Consider the following 23,980-nt stretch of genomic DNA (forward strand, 5'->3'; position numbering starts at 1 on the left):
GCCTGGCCGGAGGGCACAGCCAGGGCCCCTGGTGCGTACCAGCCCACGCAGTAGAGCACATGGCCAAGAAGTGGGAGACTCGAGTTCTGGCTCCTTGCTGCAATACATGGTGAATAGGCGCAAAATTTGGGATGCAAGGTCTTTGCTAGCTGTGGTGAGAAGGGGACCTGAACTCAGAGCTGCCATCTCCTAGCAACCAGGCTCAAAGCAAAACTGCGGTGGGAGTCATAGCTGAAGCTGTGCTACTGTGTGGAGAGAAATGCACAATTCACAGGGCTACAGAGATAGCAAACAAAAAGGGAGCATGACTCCGTTCTCTTTCGGAGAAGTGCTGCCCTGGGAGGCTTCCAGCCCTGCTCCCTTCCAGCTACTCCCTAACACGAAGCTCACACGCTGCTCTGAGGTTGGGAATCCAAGGCTGGGGCCGCACTGCAGGAGGGGGAATCTTGGTATTGCGCTGACCGGAGCCCTGTGCGACACCGCGGCCTGCCCCGGGCTGGGGCTTGAGGTGGAGCCCAGGCAGCCTGGTGGGGAAGGCACTCCTCGGGGGGGTGGAAGGCGCTGAGGAGGATGCTGAGCCCAGGACTCCTGGTTCTGCCGATCAGCTCTGATCTCTCGGCCACTACACAAAAGGTGGCTTCCTCTAAATACTACGCATATTTTTAAAGAGCAGACCAGTCACCTGTACCTAAATGATGAATAAGTTGCCATACATTTCAGACCTGAAATCTAGGCCTCACCTAAGTGCTCAGCTCAGTGCTTCAGGATGACTAAATGCAGAAGTAGGGCAGGATTTTTGGCAAGCACTTTCTGAGCAGGCTCAGGTGTCAGCCCTACTCCTAGGATTATGAACCATTAGCCTGGTCCCAGGGGGTCAGGTGCTCCCTCTCATACATCCCCCGGGATTTAAGCATTTTTCAGAAATGTTTTGTACTTCAAAAGGCAAAACTGTGTCCTTTTTCCTTGCAGCCGCACCAAGGACAAAGAAGCCAGGCTCTCTTTTTCTTGGGGAGAAAGAACATGACTATCATATTCACTTTTGCATACGTGAGATTTATTCTGCGCAGATTCATTCTCTTCTTTCTTTTCATCTTAATTGCCTTTGCTTTTAAACTTATCTAGAAATTAAACAATCATAGTGTTGTTCCAGACTGAGATTTTTTTAATACTCTGTGTTAGTCATTCAGCACTTCTTGTTTCCCCATGTATTCTATTTACACTGGAAAGGCTTAATAATTTATTTAAAATATTATTTTAAAAAATAATCATAATAATCAGTAACAATTAACCAACCATTTATTAATGTGTTTGACCTAACTACCTGGAACACACACTGTTGTAATTCATAACAGATTTATAAAACCTGTGGAGTATTAACTAACCATTTTTAAACTGTTTATAGTTTACCTTTAATAAGAAGTATGAACAAGATGCAGATATAACATTTGTCCATCTAGAATTTGACTTATACCATCTTCATTTTGTATATGGCAATGAAAATAAGTCATCCCTCTAACAATATTTCTCTTCTGAATTTGTTTTGGAGGATAAGTAATTTAAGTCTTGAGCATATCATCTGGAAAACGATGGAAATCACAGAAATGCAAAAATACCTTTTAGGTACAAAAGCATGCTAAAATACAAAGTTATCTGTTCACTTGAAAAAGTGGAAGCATGAAGTACATACCATGATCCTCAACTTGGTAAATATCAGAGACCTCTATGTCTCAGTTTTATGTCCAGGTCTGTACTAGGAGAACACAATTTTTTCCTTAAAAGAGCAGATAGATGCAATTTGTTTTATTTTTAGTCATGGAAACAATTAAGTAACCCTCTAAGGACAGTACATACTAAGAAAAGATTTCATGAGCTATTGTATAACCTGTATATTGAAGAAACCCTGCTCTCCTCTGACTGATATTCTGAGCAGCTAATGAATAGTTTAAAAGGAAATACCATCCACAGCAACACAGATGCTAGTGCAGAATGCCACGACTGTGGTACAAAGAACGAGGCTCGCCAGGAGTGTCCCAGCCTCCTGTTCCCCGTGCCAGTGGAGGCCCAGCATACACATTTATTTTCTAAAAGTCTGTCCTTTGTGGAAGCAACTCTAACAATGCCATTGCTCCTTTCTGTTCCCCATCTGCTTCACCACCACCAAAATAATAAAAAAAGCAAGAGATTGTTCAAATAAAAAGCCCTGGCAAATATGTGCTATATTGAGTTTTGATCCCGTATATACACAAGTGTCGGAAATTCTGTGTATTTCCATTAAGAGACAGCAGTGCTATTGCTTTAGTTCCACTGTTAGCAATAGGCATTGCTAACATGTAAATGTAAGTCCCAAAAGGGAGTGTGTATGCAGACCAACCCACATGGACAATGCTAGCTGACCATAAAGCTAACAAAACTTCTGCAATAAGAATATAAATGGTAAAGTTCCAAAAATGGCAAAGATGGTGACACTCATTTAACTACTGCTTTCATGAAATGCAGTGTCTACCAGACCGACAAATGAACAACTCTGAGAATGACAGCTTTTAACTACCTCTTTGGCAAGGTGATTTTTTCCCATTCAATTAGAAAAGAGACAAAAAGGCAAACACATTTTTGCCTCATGTTTCTTGATACTTTCTTTTTTAAGATGTTAAACTGAAAAATGTGGATTGCTTGTTGTTCTTGTTAATAAACACTTCTCTTAGAATACCACTTTGAGGTTAGGAAAACTCAAATGCAGATTAGTCTTCAAACAAATAGGCAAGCCAGGCACCCAATATTTGCATATGGTCTTCCATTTTTTCAGCATAGGAAAAAAAAAAATCATTCACATGAAAAAAACAAAACATGCTTTCATGTGCTTAAAATTTGGTTTTTAGCCTCAATAGCTTGTAGTATGGCTTTAGAAGAAAGGAGATAAAGTTTCATATACTTTTCCGATTCGGAACCCACCAATTTATTTCTATGATTTTTGAACCAAAAGTAAAATAAATAGAAACACATGATAAAACCATGTAGCACTTTTCAAAGCATACCCAATTAATCCTCACAATACTCCTCTTAGATAGGACTTTTATCACTGCTTTTCAGATGGTGAGATTCTGGCAACGAAGGCAACCTTAAGCTAGCATTACCTAATATGTAAAGCGCTTGAATTCTGCAACCATAACAACATAACGGGCTTTTCTTTGTGTAACTTAGCTTTAAAATAATGGGAAGAAACTCAGAAGTTCCATCATGGGACACCCTACTGAGTCTGCAAGGGGCTGTGGGGCTGGGAGCTCTCTGCCCATCTCAGCTCTTGCGCGGAGAAGCAGCTGCTGGGGTAAGCAGCCATCATCGTCTGCACGGAGCAAAGAGTTTAAAGGAGGATGAGCCAAAGGATTCCTGGCTCCCATTGCAGGGCCCAGAAGGTGGCCCCTTCTTAGACACCTGGAGAGATCACTGCCATTTCCCCGCCCATGACCTGATCATGTATACCTTGTGCTCTGTCTCTTCAAACTTATTTCATACTGTCTCTTCAAAATCCCTGACTCCTCATTCCATCCTTCTTGCTTCTCCAGTTTCATCTTCTACCCTTCATCTCAGTTTCAATCTTCTTGCCTAGCAAATCCTCATGTCTCCTCTCCAGACAAGTCTCTTGATGCGTGATACCTGAGTGGCTTCAGCAACTTGAGCCCTTTCGTTTCCTAACTTGTATTTGATCAGTGTCACAGCCACTGATGGTCCCATCTGAGATTTCTTCTTCCTCCTCAGGCTCCTGTCAGTCTCCTAATCCCCAAAATGCTGTCCCATGGGGAGCAAAGCCAGATTCTACAATTAGCCAGGGCAGCTCCTCTTTTCAACCCACATTATTTTTTGCTATTAATATCTGACCCTCTTTCACCACTAGCTCTTTAATTCACCTGATTGGTTTCCTTCATATCACCAGCCTCAGCTACTCACTTCCTCATGCAATCCCCTCTAATATCTCCCTTTCCCTTCATCCCTTGTTATCTCTGCTCCTGCCATGGTTCACAGACCCAACACTCTTCCCTTCCTTTCTGCACCGAGATCAGATTCCTAGTCACACCCACTGAAATTCAAATAATCTGGGAATTTAGCAAGTAAAATGTTTTAACTGTGTAAGCATGTGCATCCATTGTCACATCCTTGGCATAAATGACACCACTATACTGTCAAGACCAAACACAGAGGCTTGCTTTTTTTTTTTTTTTTTTTTTTTTTTTTTTTTTAAGGAATGGTAAATACATTTAGGGATCAAATGACCCTTACAGGACAAAATTTTCCTCATTCTTGAAAATGGCTGAAGTTTTCTCTGAAAGAGTTCAACAGACAGAAGACAGAGAGAACAGAAAATGTAATCCCTGGGGGCTGAAGGTCATGAAGTTATCACCAAATTGCATACCTAGTATTATAATGGGAAGTGTCAGGTAATCTTAATAAGTGATTATACTACCAACTGCTTGGATAGCACACATTGTTCTGACAGAACACTGGATCTTTTATTAGCTTTAATTACATTAAATTAATTCTCTAGTGTTTGACCCAGCTTTTAATTTTATGACCAATATCCTGGAAGCCTAGACAGCTAAACATTACTTTGGCACATCACAGTAGGCTAAATTTTCCTTTAACACTGCAGTAAGGCTGTTGACTCAGTGTGCTTAGCAATGGCGGAAATGGTATTTCTGCAAATGATGGATGTGAGTCTTCGCTTTAGTTTTGGTTTCCATTGCACATTCTTTCTCCCCTCTCCAGTTGCTAAGGTTTGTGCTGGGATTACTACTCACTAAATAAAACCTGTTCAAGACTAGGGAGGCCTGAACAAAATTAAATAGACCTACATAATTCACTGAGTTTGAAATCCAAATGAAGCTTCACAGTAGTCCTTTTCATTGGCTGACTTTCATATTTAAAGTACTGATTATTTAAAGTCCTTTAAAAGGACAACATCTTTCAATATTTAGGAGGTGCTCTTACAGCTGTGATCTAAGCATGGAGGCAAGGTAAGGTTTGTAGAAAAAGGTAATACATTTTTCCTAGACCAGGAGAAGAACTTCTGTGCCCAAAAGCTGATCTAATAAAAGATACTACCTTCCCCAGAAAGCCTTATTTTTCTGACAGCACAATGAGTAAAAGCCAGATTTTCAGTTGAAGTCAGCAGAGTTTCAGTACTCACAGTGAGAAAAAACAAGCACTTGCTACAGGTTCCCTGATGAATTTGTGCACAGAAAAATTAATTCATGTCACCTGTTTCCCATGCTACATCGTGCTTTCATACCTCAAAACTATTTTGAATAAAGTTCTACAAAATTCCCAGTCCCTGTATTGAGGGATTATTAATGCAAAATTAGTATCTACCTGAGATTCCAACTTATCACACCAGACCCATAGCTGACACCTGAAAACTGAATTGCTAGAATTTTTATAGTCCGTTTAGGAAAATACTTAAAACATACCTCAGATATATTTTATCTGAGGGACAAAGTTATTCTCTGATAATTTTCCAAGATAGATATCTATATTTATATATATGTATGCTTGGATATTTCTCCACCTCTCAAGCTACTCACAGTATTGTTTAAAATGATGCATCCATTGACAGTGCCATAACCTGTTGTCCAAAATCATCAGGACAGATAGATTTAAAACATAATTGCACCTCTGGACAGATTAGATTCCTTCCCCTTTAAGTTTAGTTGTTCTTCATAAACAGCATTCCAGGTCTTCGTCAGAGGGTAAGGCACTAGAATTATGGATGAGGTCTATGCACAACCAGCAGAAAGACCCCTGAGGTTTTCCCCAGAAGTACTAAGAGTAAACTTGAGCAAGCTGGCTAAAATAAAATATGAGGTCAAGTTCAAATAATATCACAGAACTCATGCCAGGTATTATTTAGATTGGGAAGTGTTTTGATAATTCAGGGATGGACTTAGCAGTGAAATCAAGAGGGCCATAATTGCTGTCCTCAGGCACACACACTATTTCTCCTCTCATAAGAAACGTCTGGGAGACTGCACAGCTTTCTATTTCCCACCCTCTGTTATCAGATCTAGACCATGTTTTTCTCTGCCGCTCTCTCTGCATTATTTTCTTCACTTCTACTTACTTAAATCAAGTATGTAAAAAAAATAAGAAAGCCTGTTCTTGTGTGACATACTACTCAATTTGTAGCTCAGTTAGAGCTGGGTATTCCAGCTAAACTCAACATTCATGCTTTAGCTGTGAGTCTATCATCTCATCGTTACATGGAGAGACATCAGTCTCAGAGTTTTCTGGCTCCTGCTCAGAGAAGCAGCTGCCAGGGTAAGTGGCCATCATCATCTTCACAGAGCATGGCATTTAAAGGAAGATTTAAAGGAAGATGAGCCATGGGATTCTTGGTTCCCATTGCAGGGTCTGGAAGGTGTCCCCTTCTTAAACACCCAGAGATTACTGCCTTTCCCTTGCCTGTGTATGCCAGTAGTGCATACCCTCTATCCCACTCTCCTTGCTTCTGTCTATCACCTCATCATTACATGGAGAGCACATCAGTCTCAGCACAGAATTTTCTGGCATAAACATAACATTATATGAAAAAGTGCTCCTAGCATGCAGATGCAACTGTATTGACCATGTTACTGCCAGAAGTCTAGGTACTAACCACAATTTTGCTGTGAAGTCCAGTATCGAAATGATTTTCATATTTTTGATTAAAAATTATAAATATAATTTTTTAGATGGAGAGGAAATATTGATATAGTCTAATTGAGCTAAATCAGGTGTCATACAGAGTCCAGCTAGGCATCTAAATTCCCTGCAATGCCAATGGTGATGTGGGAACTTGAAGAGTGTCTATCAAAATGTTAGAAGTTAGCTGCCAAAAGTTTGAGGACCTCTAAACTGTCCTCCTGACACAGGGTTTAGAGCCAAGAAAAGAAAGCACCATGATTCAGTTTCAGATCAGAAGGGCAGTAGGTTCCTTTTGCTTTCAGGTTATTAACACTGAAATGAACTGCCAGCATCAGCGCTGTCACTAGACATCAAAAATGACACGAGGCAGTGTTCAACAAGAAATGAAAGCATGAGACCGACATGGAAATAAAAAGGTGCTATTGTGTAGAAGAGAGAAAAATGAACCTCAGTCTTCTGCATTACTGATAGGATGACACATTATTTATAGACTGGAATGGGTATGTTAATCTTAAAAGGTTAGTGTTTTCACATTGCAGTGTTTGAGTCTTGTTTTTTCACTACTGCCACTTCACCTGCAGAACAGAAAACTTTTTTGGAAGAGGTACTCATATCGCTCTTGCAAGGAGTTGTTGGAGAATCACTTTTGCTGGAGCAATAGCAAAGCAGAGAGATCATTTTTCATAGCCTGTCAGCTTTGGCCAGTTCATTATCCACGGTGATAGCAGAAGAGCAACATGAGCTTTCAGAGGTCATTAGTGGTGCTGGCTGAGCATGGACATATGGATGAGCTATTCCTACAGTTTAGATAACTGTGACGCAAAGTCACTGGTGAAAGAGAAACTGCGTTCTTCTAAAGGACCATGTCTCTGTGTCCAAATAGAAAAGGATAGCACTTATCTTTTTCTGTGGTGCTTGAGATAAACTCACTGTTCTTTAGTGAAGTTCTAGATAGTTGATTTTTGAATGTGCTTTCCCTGGTGTGCTTTTTTCCATCAGGGACAAAGGAATGTTAAAAAGTGTAACTCAATGTAGCAACCACATTAGAGGTGGACTAAAGACAGAAAGCATCCTGCAAGTTAAATTTCTCCCTATCTCCTGCTGTTCTTGTCTTAGGTTGCAGTTATCACCCTTCATAAGCTATTTTATAAGTTATATTGGACATGCTAATGCTCTTTATTTCTCTAGAGAATTTTAATGTATGAAAAAATTTAGTTAGCTAATGGTTTCAGCACTATTTATTGAAAGTTGTCTCAACGTATAAGACAGGTGCATAGTGCACTGCAGTGTATGCACAGCAATGACTTCCTCAGTGCAATTTTAAATAACGTGTCCAGCGATGGCCAGCACCAGATGACAAACAGCTACAGGCATGTAGCAGGCAGAACTGGACCTGGTTTGACTACAAGAATTGTGCCAATGCCTTTGAGTTTTGGCAAAACTCCTATGTGCTCATGGCATATTTCACAAAATACATGTGACATTTCCCACAGAGAAAGTGGTACAAATTCAGAAAAAGGGACAAAGGTGCCATGCAAAGAGCAGAAGAGTCTTCAGGGCCACTGTTTTGTGCTCTGCAGAGGAACACCAGAGGAGAGGGGGCAGGAGGAACTTTTTCTCCTCCCTGTTGCACCAGCAGAGAGAAGAGATTTGTTAGGGCCCAGGCCTCATACAGAATTTCTTCCTCTCAGGATAGGCAGAAAACAAAGGCAGATTTTCACTCTGACCTAAAGAACAGCACAGAGTGGCCCTTGCCTTGGGCCTTATCATAAGTTACTGATTTAGGCTTTGTTTCAGTAGTCAACCTTGACAATGCCCCCCTCCTCTATTTGCACCTCCCCACCCACTCTCAGTCAACATTTTCCTTCAAAGGAAAGCCAGTTTCCCTTGGGAGACTGCATCACTGACACCTTCAGCCTGCCACAGAGGATGGGACCAGAGAGAATATGGAAGGGTCCTTTCCTTCCCTGTGCCATGTCCATAGATCTCTCTGCCTAAGACAGCTCAAGGCACAGCACCGTGGGAGCAGGCTTGCTAAGCCTGCTCCTAAGAGAGCTCATTTGATACATGCCTGATCCCAAATGTGAAGCACTGCATAATGAACTCCAGGGCCTAGGATGCTCCTGCTGAAATTAGATTAGCTGAAAGCCTGAAGAATATAAAGGTAAAACTTCAGTGCAAACGAAGTACGGGTTATGTCATGTTTATTCTTATGTTGCTGCATATCCCCTCCAGTCCTTTCAAAGCCAATTTCTTTGCAGAGGCCAGCACCTTGCAGAAGAACACGGCTCCTGCTTTCTCATTGACAGGCAGTACAAATGGCGGAGTCTGAATATCTGACCTTTCTTCCAAACAGAAAAAACATAAACCACAAGAACACAATGTCATCTTTTCCCATCCCAAGAGCAGTTTTGCCTGCAGGTAATGGTGCTGAATGAATCAATGTATTACTGAAACTGATGCGTGATGACAAAGGCGTAGCAGTACTTACTGCTGAACCAGAAGGATGCAAAGTGAGAGAAATTCCTCCTTCGTGGTGTATTGCTCTCATTCAGAACAAGCCTTGCTATGCCTCAGGCAGCTCCACTTTTACCATCACAATCAAGCATTTTTCTCTTCATTTTTCATACTTATGTGTACTATCCTCAGCAAATTACCTCAGTGAGGCACTCCGATAGGGAGAGACGTTTCTGTTCCCCCTTGCCAACATGCCATTTTTTAGTGACTATGATGGGCAACACTTTCAGCTGGGATAGATCAGCATTACTCCATTCAGTGCAGGAGGACTGTGGCACCAGAGCACCAACAGAGAAAATTTTTAAACTCGTGAATCAAATGTTTCGGGATCATGCAGGGGAAAGTGTGTGGGAGGACTGGAGCAATGCTTGTGCCAGCTTTGCAGATTTATTACTACAATATCATCACGGTCAACATAATTAAACCTCCCACTATAGGTCTCTTCGTCTACTGCATTACAACTGGTATCACTCCCACCACTGACAGCATATTTTCTTGACACAAAACAGCTTTCCATACACCTGCTAGCTCTGGGGTATGGAGATGCAACTACTGAAAAAGGCTTTATTGGAAAACTATGGGGTATGATTTGGACTTCTGAGTGTTTCTCCTTCCTATTTCTCTTCTGCCCCACACTTTCTTTTAATATTACATATATCGGAGTGTGTGGCAGGGTGAATGGACGAAAGCACTTTATATTAGATTCTAAATGAAATTCTTCTCATTTAGAAACAGAAGATGACAGCCTAGACATGAAGCATTTGCGGTCAATGCTGAATTAACTTCCTCAGTTTCAACTAATTAAAAATGTCTGTGTTCTGCTTTGAAAAGGAAAAAACCAAGCACGCTGAAGATTCCAGCTTATTGCCATATTTAGAGTATCGTGTCTCTTCCACAGGTAAATTTTAGTGGGAGTTATAGACAGCTGTCTTTCAAAAAAAAAACAGTTTTCTGTCTGTTAGAGAGTGAGCAATTACTTTTTCTGCATGCACTTAATGACTGTTTTCAACAGTAGGTTCAGATACTTTAAAGATATTTTACCCTGTGTTTGATACATTTGATTGCTAATTATTTTATTTCAAATCTGTGTTAAAACTTGAACTGCATGTTTGTGAAAACCAAAATTCTTCCTATGAATTAAATGCAGGATGTCTGTTTTTGAACACTGCCTCAGGTACAACTTGACTTTTACAGTTAAAAAAAAAATCTTTTCAAAATAAAAGGTATTTTAAAAAAACCCTGACCTCCCCACCCTGTCTCAAACTATTTAGTAGAAAGAAAATGTTTTGCTACTGAAGAAGACCTGCTCTAAATTTTTGACAGAACTTGGTGCACATCCTTTAACTTCAGTACTCTGGGAGTTCTGTATTTTAAAAGATTCAGTAGATAAGAAGTGATGCTTTGGGGTATGGCCTTTTGATTCCACAATTGTCAAACCAGAGTAGCATAAGCCGTTGGAAGAAACAAAGAAATGAACTTTGACTGGCCTTTGGAGGATGCACTTTCTGATTTGCTTCATTAATGGAGACAGTAAAACTGAAGCTTAATATGAAATACCATGAGTAATAAGCATGAAATTTGTGTGCTGCAGTACAAATCTGTTTGCCAAATATTCTCATTTCAGGGGAGGATTCTTCTGGCACAATGCCTGGGCTGCTGGCCACAGCCTGCTTGGCTGCCTTGCCCTGTGCCTAGCCTCTTCAGCAGCTGGTGCTGCTCCCAGGCAATGCACTCAGCTCCTGCTCCCACAGCTTATTATATTTTTTATTTTTTTCTTAGAAAAATATGTTTCTAAATTTAGTTTAGGGACATCAAGCCAGTTGTTGAATCACAAACATGTTCCTGCTACCAAACATAAGCAGTCTGTGCGTACATTTGTACATGTATTCTCCGCATGGAGAATTGCACTGTTCTAACCAAGGAATACATCTGAATCCATTATGCAACAGATGCTTTGAATTTAAGAGTAATTTATTATTGTTTAAAGTCTTCTAAATCTACTAATTCATTAAACAAAACCAAAATATGCCAGTCTTGAAAAGTAAGAGTTTGCACATGCACGCTGGTTTTGCATTGATTTCATTAAACTGGCTCAACCTCTGCATGATAACAGGGATTTACTGACCAGAAACATTATTCCCTGCCTGTGCTGCAGGCAGGAGAGTGTCTGCAATGAAGCCATTAGCTAAACACAGGAAAGGAAGGACAAAATCATGCCTTTTACATACTTGTCTCTACGCTAGAAACATCTGACAGGCAAGAAAATGCTTCACATTTAATATCTTTCTGCCATGTGAAAGGGAGGGGTAAGTATAAAGGTCTCTATTCTTGGCTTTCAACATGGGAGCAGGAAGAACAAAACCCGTGACTCCAAAACCTCCATCTTTGAGCATGAGGAGAGAACTTTCACATCTACATTTCCATCAGCCTTTCCTCTTCTGCCTCCTTGACGGGAGATGGATATTAAAGACACAGGGAAGAAGGCTGTTCTGGTCCATGTTCCTTTTCATTCCACCTATGGTAGGAAGGGTGACAAGGTTGTTTTAAAAGTTCCTGTCCAAGAAACAACCTGACACTCCATTTCTGAGCCTTCAGCTTTATCAACCTCCAGAACAGAAAACTTACATTGGCATCAATTTTACTTCACATTTGAGATCTTATTGCAGCTTGGTGTGTTTACAGTGTTCCCTGAAATCAGCAGCTTGAAATTCAACCATATATGCTCAGCATGAACAGTCTGGAAAAATAAAGCATTTTCTAATTTAATGATCTCTGTGTTGAGGTGAAAAATTAGCTGCTTACCTTAGGGCCTCACTGTAAATCCAAGGCATGAAATTATTTGCAATTGCATGCCTCGCACATTACTCCTTTCCAATACATGGAGCAAATTTAATGTAGGTTGGGCTGGAGCATGGAGGCAGGGGGGTTGCCCTGTGATACTCGGCAGTCCCTTCCAGCTGCATCTGCTAATGACAGAACCCTATCCAACACTGCTGAAATCAGGAATTTTGCCACTGACTTGAAAGGCAGCAGGATTTAAAATTACAATGCATACCGCTTATTTTCTTCCCCTTGACAATATGGCCAGTGCATTGTGGGTAGGAACCTAAGTTTCCCAATACTAGTACATAATTTGATCTCCTGACAATAATCCACATGCAGCTAAATGGTGCCTGCATAACATTTTGTGCCTCAGTGGTTAAAGCATATCATTTGGAACCACAAAAGCAAACCAAAGACCAACTCAGAAGTAAAATAATCATTAGGTGGGGAAATGATGGAAGTGAACAAGGCCTGAAATGCAAACAAGCATGTGGGTATCCAAGGACGTTACAGTCATCTTAGTGATCATTTTGAATGCAGATAAAAAAGGATAAAGTACTGAAGTACAGAAATTACTCTGACCCCTATTAAATACCAAATCACAATGAGATGTCTGAATACAAAAAAGCTATTATTAATAAAGCTTCTGTAGTGTAAGAGGCATTGAGGTCTTTGCAAGTTAAAGTGACTTTTGCCTCTTGAGGTTTTGGGGATTCCAATTTGTATTTGTTTGCTTTATGTTAAGTGAACTATCTGCTTCCCTTTGCTCTTTTCTATTATCTAAGACTCTGCAAGCCTCCCATTCTGAAGTGAAAATCACTTTGAGCTGGAATTTTTCAGGTCTTATGTACATATACAGCAGAGAAAGGACATGGCCCCATCCCTCCACACTGCTGCCACTTGTGGTCAGCACGGACGAAGTTCCTTTTCTTTCCCATTCTCTAGAGCAAATTAGGCTTTGTGAAACCCAAGAGGAAGGGAACTCCTGATGCTTTCTCCTCCACCTCTAACAAGGATGTATAGTTGATGTGCTCTTTCTGCATACTGAACAACCGTAGCAAGGACTCCATCTCCGTGAAACAAAACCTCTTCTTTGTGCTCCCTCTGAATTTGCAGCTTTCTGCCACAGAAGTACTGCCTCAGCAGGGCATTCTCCAACGTCCGCTGGGAGATATTTTTGCATAACTCCCTTTTCTGTAACGAATATTGTCCAAAACTGCCCTTGATACAAAAACGTGCAATATAAATAACAGAATAAAAAGAGCATTTAAGAACCCTGCAATTTGTTTCTTCCTTCCTCCTGGGAGCTGCAGTTTGGATTGATCAGGAAAGAGAAGAACAACTTACATACTGGGACACAAATACATATCCTTCTTCCTTCTTTCCTGCTGTCTGAAGGGTAATACAGGAAATAACTGCTCAGTGTCAAAATGTAGAAGCTGTGCGTTAGTGGCACAGCTGAAACACAAATTGTCTGTCCTCAGAATATGAAGCTTTAAAGGTCTCTTCCCCCTCACTGCTGAAAGCCAGATACAGTGATCCTGCAATGGAGGTCCATGCCCTCACTGCAATTCAGATTTTTAATTAGTTTCTTCCAAAACAGTTTTACAATTACTTGTAATTTGTCCACCAGTAATTTCTTTCCTTCTTGATTGAGACACAAACTGCTCCTGGTCTGCAACAACCAGACATTTTTTTTTTTCTTAATAAAACTGTGCTTGAAGAGTCTTTCTTTAGGTCACCCCCCTTGTTACATGCAGAGAAATGGCACCAGAAATTGTATGGAGGCAGATCATTAACATCTCCTTAGAAACCTCAATTTCTTTGAAAACGAACATTTAGGAATTAGATATAAATGGAAGGAAACAGTAGCAGTGATTTCCAAGTGGCAGTACATATGCACTTTTATTAATATTCAGATGTATTGCATTAGCACAGAACCTATACCCAGTCTGAAACCGGCACTTGTATCAAGCTGCTCTATTCAGGTTGCTGCTATGACAACAATCCAGAGGCAAATGTCAGGTCAGCTCCCAGCATATGTGTCTAGGCCATAATTGCTTTGTCAGAAACCTAATAGCCACCTACTCCTACTGCTCTAGCAGCTAAAAGCAGTAGTGTTAAAATTACTAAATGTTGCAATATTAACATCCTATTCAAATGCTACTAAAGCACTGAAAACTTTAGATTTGCCTTCCTTATATCCCCCAAACTAGAATGGGGGTGAAGAATGTGTTTAAGGTGCCTATTTGCAAATTTATGTTCATTTATGTTTCAGTGTAAGCCTGGGATCATTAAACTTTCTCTTCCTTGGGGGTTAGATATTATCTTTCACTCCACCACAATGATTATTGATATCTAATTTGCCTGGTTACAAATCACAGCGTGGAAAAAAATTATAGCTGTCATCTTGATGAGAGGTTTCTTAAAAAATGCATTCAGTGTTTATCATAAAGAACTGCTTCATAGCACCATAGTGCATGATAGTCTGTGCACAGTGCATAGACTTGTTCTTACGAACTTGAAAAGCTCAAATAATCAAAGATTTTTTTATTGAGTTTAGCTTTTATAATTAAAGAAACTGGTAACTTCCACAAGACTCAGAAATATAACCTGCACATATATCCTAATCTTATTTATCCTAATCTTACATCACATCTTTTAACCTTATGATTAAAAAAAAAAAGGCATTTAATGTTTATGTTTTGAGAACTTTTTTGAGACGCCTAGCAGAGAATGAAATAATTGAAGCAGAGATAGAGATGAAGTAAGTAATACTCTAGCAACTGCAAAGTTGTCTTGCCGCCATCTCCAAATATGATCTCGTGAAGAATTAAAGTCTGCATATAACTGGTTTGTTCAGTGAAAGAGCAATCGTCTCCCATGCACACATGGAGATGTACACATATCCTAATAGCTTCATCGCACTACCTCACATTTGTCTTGTAGACAGTGATAAAGAATAGTTAAAATAAATCAAACTAAAGAAATCACGAATTTTACAAAAAAAGTATTATTCTCATGTCTGTGCAGTGAAGGTATTAGGACAACACCTTTGTCAGGCTCTAAAGTTTTCTGACTTGTTATTTTTAGCTAGTCTCTGGAATGAAAAGAAACTGTACCCTTTAAATTCACATTTTAAAAAAATGAAAATGCAGAAAACCTTTTTCTTATCATGTATATTCTATAAAATATTGACTGACAAGCACTCTGTGAAGAGCCTAGGAATTTAAAAAGCACCAGCTGTGGCTGAGAAACGCCTTTGTCAGGATGGGAGATATGTAAGATAACTTTGACTTTCCTTTGAGCTTAAGCTCTCTTTGGGCTCAACTTGTCATTTGCTATGTAACTTCAAAGAATCATACACTGTATGTTCGATTACTTGGGGCATAAGGATGAAAGAAGTGTACATAGCTCACCCCTTTGGCTGACCAAAAAACTCTGCATGCTATGGTAGCTCTTCCATGACATTACTCACAGAAATGGAGGTCAAATTGCTAAAATAACATGGACTGAATCCAGGAAAGAATCCAGTCCACTGGCTTAGCAGTCATATGTGACCGCTATTCTCCTATCTACAAATAGAATAATGAATTCTCAAAGGTCCAGATTCCTAATTGGTACAAATCAACATGGTGTGAATGAAGCTACATCAATTTTCTAAGTGATCTGGCTAGCTATACATGACATGTCCATAAAAAGGTTCAGACACTTCTACAGACATAGTATTCTATGATTCAGTTCTTTTCCTGCTTTCCCATATTCAACCTCCTTCCTCACCCCCAGGTGCTGACATTTTGTCTTGATCACCAAAATCTTCTTATTTCAATTAGAAGAAAAAATGTTCCTTCATAAATTTTGCAACATGACAGCATGCAAAAAGAATCAATTCTAAACAACAAAACAACGAAACAAAAGGCAGCTGTTACAAAAGCCACTTGTGTCCAAATAAAGGTGAAGGCAATTTTTTCCTACTATCATCCTTATTTGCCTTGCCAAAGGAAGATTTCACCTCTTCACCTCCCTTAGGAAAAATAAAGGGGCAGGTCCTCTCACATACTGATGTATATAAAGTACTATTCCTCTTAGATCTTCCCTTGAAGAATTTTCATTGGTCTTTTTGATTTCAGACAGGACAGTAACAAGACTAATCCACCTCCACTTTCCACAGAGTACCACAGCCCAACAGTGCTCCAGACAGTTTTATGATGAGCTTTTACAAAAACTACACCATGCACATACCTGTTTGGAAGAAGCAAAGACTTAGAGCAAACCTTCCATTTCTGTGATCAACAAGTAGAGCCACAGACCTGAGGCCTCTGCAGCTGCAGCCCACAAAACAGGCATCCCAACCTCTGTTCACTGCCCAGGACAGTAATGACAGGATGACTTTTTCCAGACTTTTCGATTTATTTAACCATTCTTCTTTTGTCCAACCAAGACACAATTTGGTTTGTAAAGCGAAGGACACAACAAAAGAAGTCATCCTGTTTACCATATGTAAGGAATGCATGTAAAAAGGGCTGTGGTTTAGCTCTACTTAATTTGTTTCATTACTTCCTTGTTTATAGTAGTTCAGAACCTCCACTTCAGTGCAACTGCTTCACACTGAATATTGCTAGAAATGTGATAAGGATCTTGAAGGATTATCCCAGGAGAGCATCCCAAGATATCACTCAGAAGCACAGGAAATCTTAAGGATTGCCTCTTCTATCTCTGACTGAAGCAAGTCTCAGAAGGTCGATCCAATTATTGTTTCTACATTTTTTATTGTTTCTACATTTTTTATCAACTGTGATGACAAAAGTCCTCAAAATTCAAGACTGGAGTTACCCTTTTTCAGTATCCAGACTCAGCAAAGATGACTTGGAGAGCAACGCAAAAGCTCTGCATTGCCTCTGTACCCACTGCCTGATCTAGCGTGGGAAAGATCAACCAAATCCAGCCCAGTGTCATGAGCATTTCGCCATTTGGCAGTAGTATCAGTAACCCTATACAATTTCAATATATAAGTCTATAAATTTGTGCAAGGGAATAAATTATTTTTACTACCAGGCAGAATTAAAAAGTGGAAGCGACAGAACTCTTCAGTTGGGTAATAGGTATCGAATATATAACTTCTCGGCACTTAAGCTACTGGCCAACCAGCAGAGCTTGATCTCAAGATAATGAAAATGCACTGAAGCTAAAGAGAGCACTTGAGTAACATCTAACACAGTCAGACAGCCAAAGCATTATAGTCCAAGCTACCGTGACCTAGTAAACACATTTATATTCCTTACAGAGAAGTCTCAGAAACTGCCAATGCTTTTATTGTTGCAGCTTCAAAAACTGTGGGAAGTTACTAGTTTCCTGACAGACAAGATCACATTGATTTTCCCATTATGAAATAAATTATTGCCATGAAAAAACCAATTTGGAAAATAAGTAATTGATGCCAGTGAGACCAGTTTTCATTAACTTATTTTTAAAATTGGATTTTTGCAGGCAGAAATTTTCAGCCTTGAGTTAGGAATTACAAAGATCACATGAGTGGAATTTAAGGCATATAGGGTTTTATAGGATGGCTTCTTCCTGCTTCAGACTTAACTTTATCAGACTTAACAATATCCCTAGATCAGGGCTATATTAAGCACTGCAGCTATCAGAAATACTTCTAGAAAGTCATTCATAAGACGCAGTATTTGTGTGTGTGCAGACACACACACTTTGGAGAGGTTTATTCTGAAGAGATAACAAATCTGTGCACAGGATTATAGGTATATAAAGCCAATTCTTCAAATTTAATACTTGTGAAAGAAACAGCTAATACTCATGAGCATGGCTAATACTCTATCAGTTCAAAAGAAAAAAAATGAACTCTTAGAAGTTTCCATAGTTTTTACTTTTAAGCTGATTCTTTTTGCTGAGCAATACTTGAGATGGTGTTTCATCAAACCACTGTTAAAATTAACACTGTAGGCAAAAACATACTTAGTTTGGAAGTTCATATTATTTTACTGAAGTACAGACTCCCATTAGGGACGTACATGCAACATGCTCAGAACTTCCTGTTCAGGGACCGTATTGTGCTAGGGACAGGAGGAGAAATTGAGAAGAAAAGGAAAGAACGTAAACAAGACAAGAAAAGGAGTTCAGGAAGCTGCTGAAGTGTTGTCTTAGCTTCAGGATTGGGCATAACACTCACCGTGTTCTTAATACATTCACGTGTTATGGGTAATATTCTGAAAATGTGGTGGTGGGGATGCAAGTTACATCTCACTCTGAGGCAGATCACCCTTCTGGAGAATAAAAGGCAGACCTTCGCTGTGCTGAATGCAAGAATATAGCAGCTTTAATGCAACGCTTCCATTCAGCTCTGAGGGGAAGTGCTGAATGAGTGCTCTTACCAGATCCTCTTAACAATCTACTTTCCAGGACTGTCTAATGGTTGTCCTCCATAAGAAGACCTCTTGATATAATTTATGAAGTGGTAATTTTCATTATCTAAATCTTATTTCCCCTTTCTTCTTCCCAAATTTCCACTGAAGGGTCCTCAAAGCCTGAGTCCACCCATTGGCATAATGCCCAATTTTGGAAATTTATGTTTAAAAAGGAAAAGTGGACATATGTTAACAAGTAAACAAGGCATCTTTTTTTTTTTTTTTTTTTTTTTTTTTTGAGCTATGGAACAGTAAAAACAACATGCTGAACTGAACTTTTTCAACCTTACTCTGTTTAAGAAAAAAATCCAATGAAAGTATTTCACTTTGGACATATCTAAGAAAAGTGAAGGAAATTTAAAAGTAAGTAAAAGGCAAAAATAGGAAGAGGAGAAGGTTAGAACCCTGTTACCTATAACACATTCTCCCTGGATGTGAGGATACAGGTCCACTTCCCATCTCAGCATAAGAACAGAGCACAGTAGTGTGTGTTAAATACCCCATTCAGAAATATTCTAGAATGCTTTGCTCTCGGTCTACTTTGTTAATGTCACATACTTGGAATAAATAATTAAATTTCAATGGAACTGGGGCTAGAATGAAGTTTTTCTACTTCTCTAATGACTTAATATTCCACCCTGCAGGGTAAATTTCTCACTACAAGTTTTATGAAGCTACCTAACACACATTGCCATAATTTTTTCTAGCCAAAACTATTCAACAAATCTACCCTGAGTTCACAAACAGTTTTGCAACCACCAGAGCTATATCAACCCAGCTAATTTACTGCTTGCTGAATCAAATGGCTGGTGCTATTTGCAACTGTCTCCACAGTGTTTGCAGAACTCACTGCCAAAAAGAGGGCAGAGCTGAAGGAAGCAGAACCCAACACCTATTCTTCGTAGGCAGCTTTGCTACTTTAATATCACAACTGTAATTAAGGTGATCAGTTTGGAGCCATTCTGCCTACAGATTTTTAATTCTGTAATGAAAAGTAAAGAAATACCTCTCCCCTCAATGATAACTGTTACCAAATCCTTCTGCGATAGTAATACCACAAATAAGAGAAAAAAATATCCCCCTAATATGCATTTTGAATTCTGTCTACAGTTTTTAAATTGTTTTTGGTTTCAACAGCTCTCTGGCTCTCTGGGGAGTATTATGGGATTCTCATTCAAATCACTCAAAAAATCTGCCTCACCCTGGCTAGACCAAGGAATTGAGCCACCAGTTTTGTGCAATCAAAGTAACTGATGTTTGCACAAGTCTTTTCTAGTTCTCCTTGGGGTAAGCACATCGACTTTGTAGGGTTTTGGGGTTTTTTTTCAATTGTTACTGAAAAATCAGAGAACAAATGAGAGAATATAAAACCTGCAAAATCTGAATGAGCACTACTTCTAAACTAAGCCATACATTAGCGCTTTGACATCCCATGTGATTTGTAAATCTTAAGGAAAATGTACCACAGTAATGAAAATACTAGCAAAAAATATGACAGCAAAAAGAAATAGCAATATCCACTCTCAGATACTAAACTATCAATGTTCTAGGCATAGCAGTAGGAATCCTTTATTCAGTTAGGGCATGACCTGAAAGAACTCAATGGACTATGTATAAAGGGAAAATGTTCTTTTAAAAAATGTCCTTTTCCACAAAAAAAGTTCATCTACCATGACAGAAGCATATATTGGAACAACTGAGTATAACTAAGATTTGACTTTGTGATAATCATGAAGAAAAATAAAGCATAATAGTCTGCAATAAGAATGTTAGACATTCACTGTTTCTGTGAAGCAATTAAACAATCAAAGCCTAGAATGAGCTACCAGTTTGATTTCAAAAAATTGAAAGAAAACATGCAATTCCTAGCAAATTAAAAATAATTAAATCCTAACATGCACTATAATAGTTGAATAATCACATAAGAAAAAAATAAAATAAATATTGATATGAGCTTTAAAAACTCACTAATAAGTTAATTGACAGGATTTTGCTATATAACACAATAACTTTTCTGTTTCAGGCAAATAGATATTTTCAGAAACTTACACTATTTCACCTTACATTTACAAATGTGTACATATTTTGAAAGAGAGTATGTGCACAGATAAGCACACTGACTCATGGATACATGCACCATTTCTGTTATTTATGTAAATATACTGTATATTCTGTTCCTTTTAATTCTAGTACGAAGATTACACGCTATGCCCTCAAAATCTACAACCGTTAAAAAGCAAATATATAGCTTTATCCAGCTGGACATTATAAATATACTAGACACCCTCATACACCTTATGTAAATATAGACAAAGACATGCTTGTGTATTCATTTAAAGAACTACAGCTTTTATATTTTAATTATTCTTGCCAGCAAGAAATGTATAAGGGATTGCACCACCCTTCTGCATGGCATCTTCTGTAAATGAGTCCAGTGCATTTATAAATATGGATGTGGTAGACCCCCAAACAACACAGTACCTGCTGTCTATCCAACCGCATCCTTTTTGCAGCATTTCTGCTTTCACTCTCACAGGCGGAAGCCAGGATACTCTCTGCAACTGCTGAAGTAAGGTGTGAGGGAATAGGTCGTGACTATGAGAGAAAAAAGAAACACAGAAATTATTTCTAGCATAATCCACGATACCCTTTTTCAAAGCACACAATACCATCACCTAGGCAGGAAAGTCCGCTCATTGAAATGCAGTTTATACCAACAAAACAGGGAAATGGAACTTGTAAAGATGAAAAATGAAACTAGTTAGATGTTAAAGCTGCAGCTGATCCATAGATCCACGAGAAGCCCTTTCCCTCCACAGCTCTATTGTCCAGTGTGTTTAGTCTGGCTCATTAAGCTGTACTTTGAACAGACAGTGGCATATTCTCTGCGTTCCAGCAGCACCCTGGCCGTCTGATTCTTGTTAAGAAAACTGAAAGGCTTTTTATCCTGTACAGCATGTGACAGAGATGAGTAGTGTTTTTTTATCATCATAAAAAAAACCAAAACAAAAAACCCAAGTGATAGGGTTGAAACATCACTCAAAACATAACAGATTGTCAGAACATTTCAGAGCAGTCTCAATCTGTAGTATATGAATATTTGCATTCTTTGCTGCAACATGACTGATGTGATTAAAATGACTAAAGAAAAAATAATCTGTTTTTCTTTTGATAATGCCAGCCTTCCAACACTGTAGATATTGTGTGGTTCAACTAGCTATGGTTCATTTTTCCGATTTAAAACCCCTCATTACTAATTTCATAGCATTTACATGTTTTAGGTCAGAGGTGCAATGAATCCCCCCAAAACAAAGGAATGCTAAAATCTATGAACTCCAATATGATCTTCCCTACCATTTCATTAAGAAGAATATGTACACACCTCTTTCTCCTAATTACGTGCAAAACAATCTTCTGAAAGATGCTCACAATAATACTAATCTTCATTAATATACAAAGATATATCTGAACTACCAAGAAAATAAAGAAAATGGGGATAATAACATAGATACTGATATACATATAAGCCCATTCCAGAGACTGCAATTTACTGAACTGGGTTCTGAACTTCCATAAATTTTCAAAGCTTCATTGAACTCAAAAATACTGTGTAAATTTATGCCTACTGAGGAACTAGCCATGGGGGGGTGGGGTGGCGGTGGTGGTGCTTTTTTGTTCACTGTTGGGTTTTAGGTTGTGGTTTTTGGTCGCGGGGGAGGGGGGGTATAGTCTTGCCTTCTTACTCCTAAAAGCATAAATATGAACCTGCTATGAAATGTCACTGAGTTTGGAAGAAAGTTTTGAAGTATTCCCATTCAGTTCTTACACAACCTTAGAACAGATTCATTATATTGGCTCAGCTGATTTTATGGTTTTCATAACATTCCATGAACTAATTAAACTAACCGTTACTAATATTACATTTTTACCTTTAAAAATTAAAGTCCATTTATAGACTTTAGATGTGCTCTGCAGAATACCAATTTTTAATCTGACACTGTACTTTCTCTAATGTATGGGACCACAGTCTGTCTGGGACCAGAAGCCGAACTAGCTTTCAGAAATAGACAGGGATTTATGGGTCTCCCTCACTAGTGCAATAGGCTTATTTCTCCCCACTCATACAAGAACAAGCTCTCTGGCATCAGCGTAACAGCTGTGTAAAAAAGACAATCAGAGGCTTCAATACTACAATGAAATATACTTGGATTGATTTGACAGAACAAACCATTGAACTTGTTCCAAAATGAGTTCTATTGAACTTATTTCGGAAAATAAGTCTAAGAGATGAGGGACACTGATATTAAACCCTAGTGTCATTACAGAAGTTAACATTACAGTACAAGCAGACACCTTCCTCAGAGCTCCAGAGGAGGGAGGAAGTCTTTGCGGAAGGTTTTCACTGACAAAGCATTATATTTTTTATTCTGCCTCCCCAGAATGGTGATGTTACTCTGAATTCATTATTGCATCACTTAGCCACACTAGATCCCTCCCTGTGTTTGGTGGCCAAGTATCAATGTACATGCCACTGTTTTATGTATGTTCAAGGTACGTTGACTATGTTTGCTGCATGGTCTCGGAGTGTTCCTGTAGCAGTGGCCACACAATGACATTCTTGAAAAATGGTGAGTAAACACCTGGTTAATTCCTCCAGCTCAGGTCTTTAATTAGACCTATAACTATACCTATACATCAATGGATTTTTAGAAGGTGACATATGAGCCGAAAAATTAATGTTCTGACCAAAAAGTAAAACGAACCCAAGTTCCCTCAGCTTATTTGTTTATGGAAGAGAATAGGTTTATTGAAGTGTTTTATAAAATAAAAAATAAAGAATGACCGTACAAATCAAGCAGTCATGTGCTTTTCTCTGAATAAGAGTACAGTGGTTACGTGTTCACTGTTGAAATATTGAACTCAAAGTTAGTAGCCACAAAAAAAGAAAAAATCTCCAGGTAATGGAGTATCTTCCTCTTGAAATATGTGTTAACCCATAATTTGTCTCACCCGTCACTGCAGCTGGCTGTTGATACGCTCATGTCAAGAACTATCTAGAGTGAATAGGGAGAATGTAACAAATGAACAGTTAAGTCACTTGGGGAGTAAAATACGGTAACAAAGCACAGGAGAAAAATCATCTGATTAAGGTTCGGGCTCTATCAGCTTAACTCAGGCAGAGTACTAGTCTGACATTGACTGAGAAGATGAACACGGTCCTCTGTCACTAACAGTAGAGCTGTTAAAAAGAGGATTTTCTGTTCCATGAAATGACATATCTGTGAAATGTCAAAAAGATCAATTTTGAAAAGCCTTGCCTAAGAGGAAAAATTGCTTTGAAATAACCACTTTTTAAAAGATGTTTTTAAATAAACTGAATTAATAGCCCCATCTTCTAAGCTCAGAGGCTCCTTCTGGCTTAGCTTAACTTCCTCACCTTCTGTAGTTCTGATTATTCATGAACTCTACCATGACTACCAGCTATAAAACCACCTCTGTAAGAAGCTCAAGCATCCCAGTCCTTGTAGGGTTCTGAATATTTCTCA

At 39.0% G+C, this 23,980-nt stretch overlaps 1 protein-coding gene across 2 annotated transcripts in view; it reads right to left on the reverse strand.

The window, feature by feature from the left end:
- Positions 1-23,980, reverse strand: part of NOL4 (nucleolar protein 4) — a 196,963-nt gene that overhangs the window by 14,477 nt on the left and 158,506 nt on the right. For both annotated transcript variants that reach the window (XM_049827495.1, XM_049827485.1), the window contains one exon: positions 20,916-21,029. In XM_049827495.1, the coding sequence (XP_049683452.1) occupies positions 20,916-21,029 (114 nt within the window). The remainder of the gene's footprint in view (positions 1-20,915; positions 21,030-23,980) is intronic.

This window comes from Accipiter gentilis, chromosome 2 (assembly GCF_929443795.1).
Source record: "Accipiter gentilis chromosome 2, bAccGen1.1, whole genome shotgun sequence".
NCBI classification, from domain to species: domain Eukaryota; kingdom Metazoa; phylum Chordata; class Aves; order Accipitriformes; family Accipitridae; genus Astur; species Astur gentilis.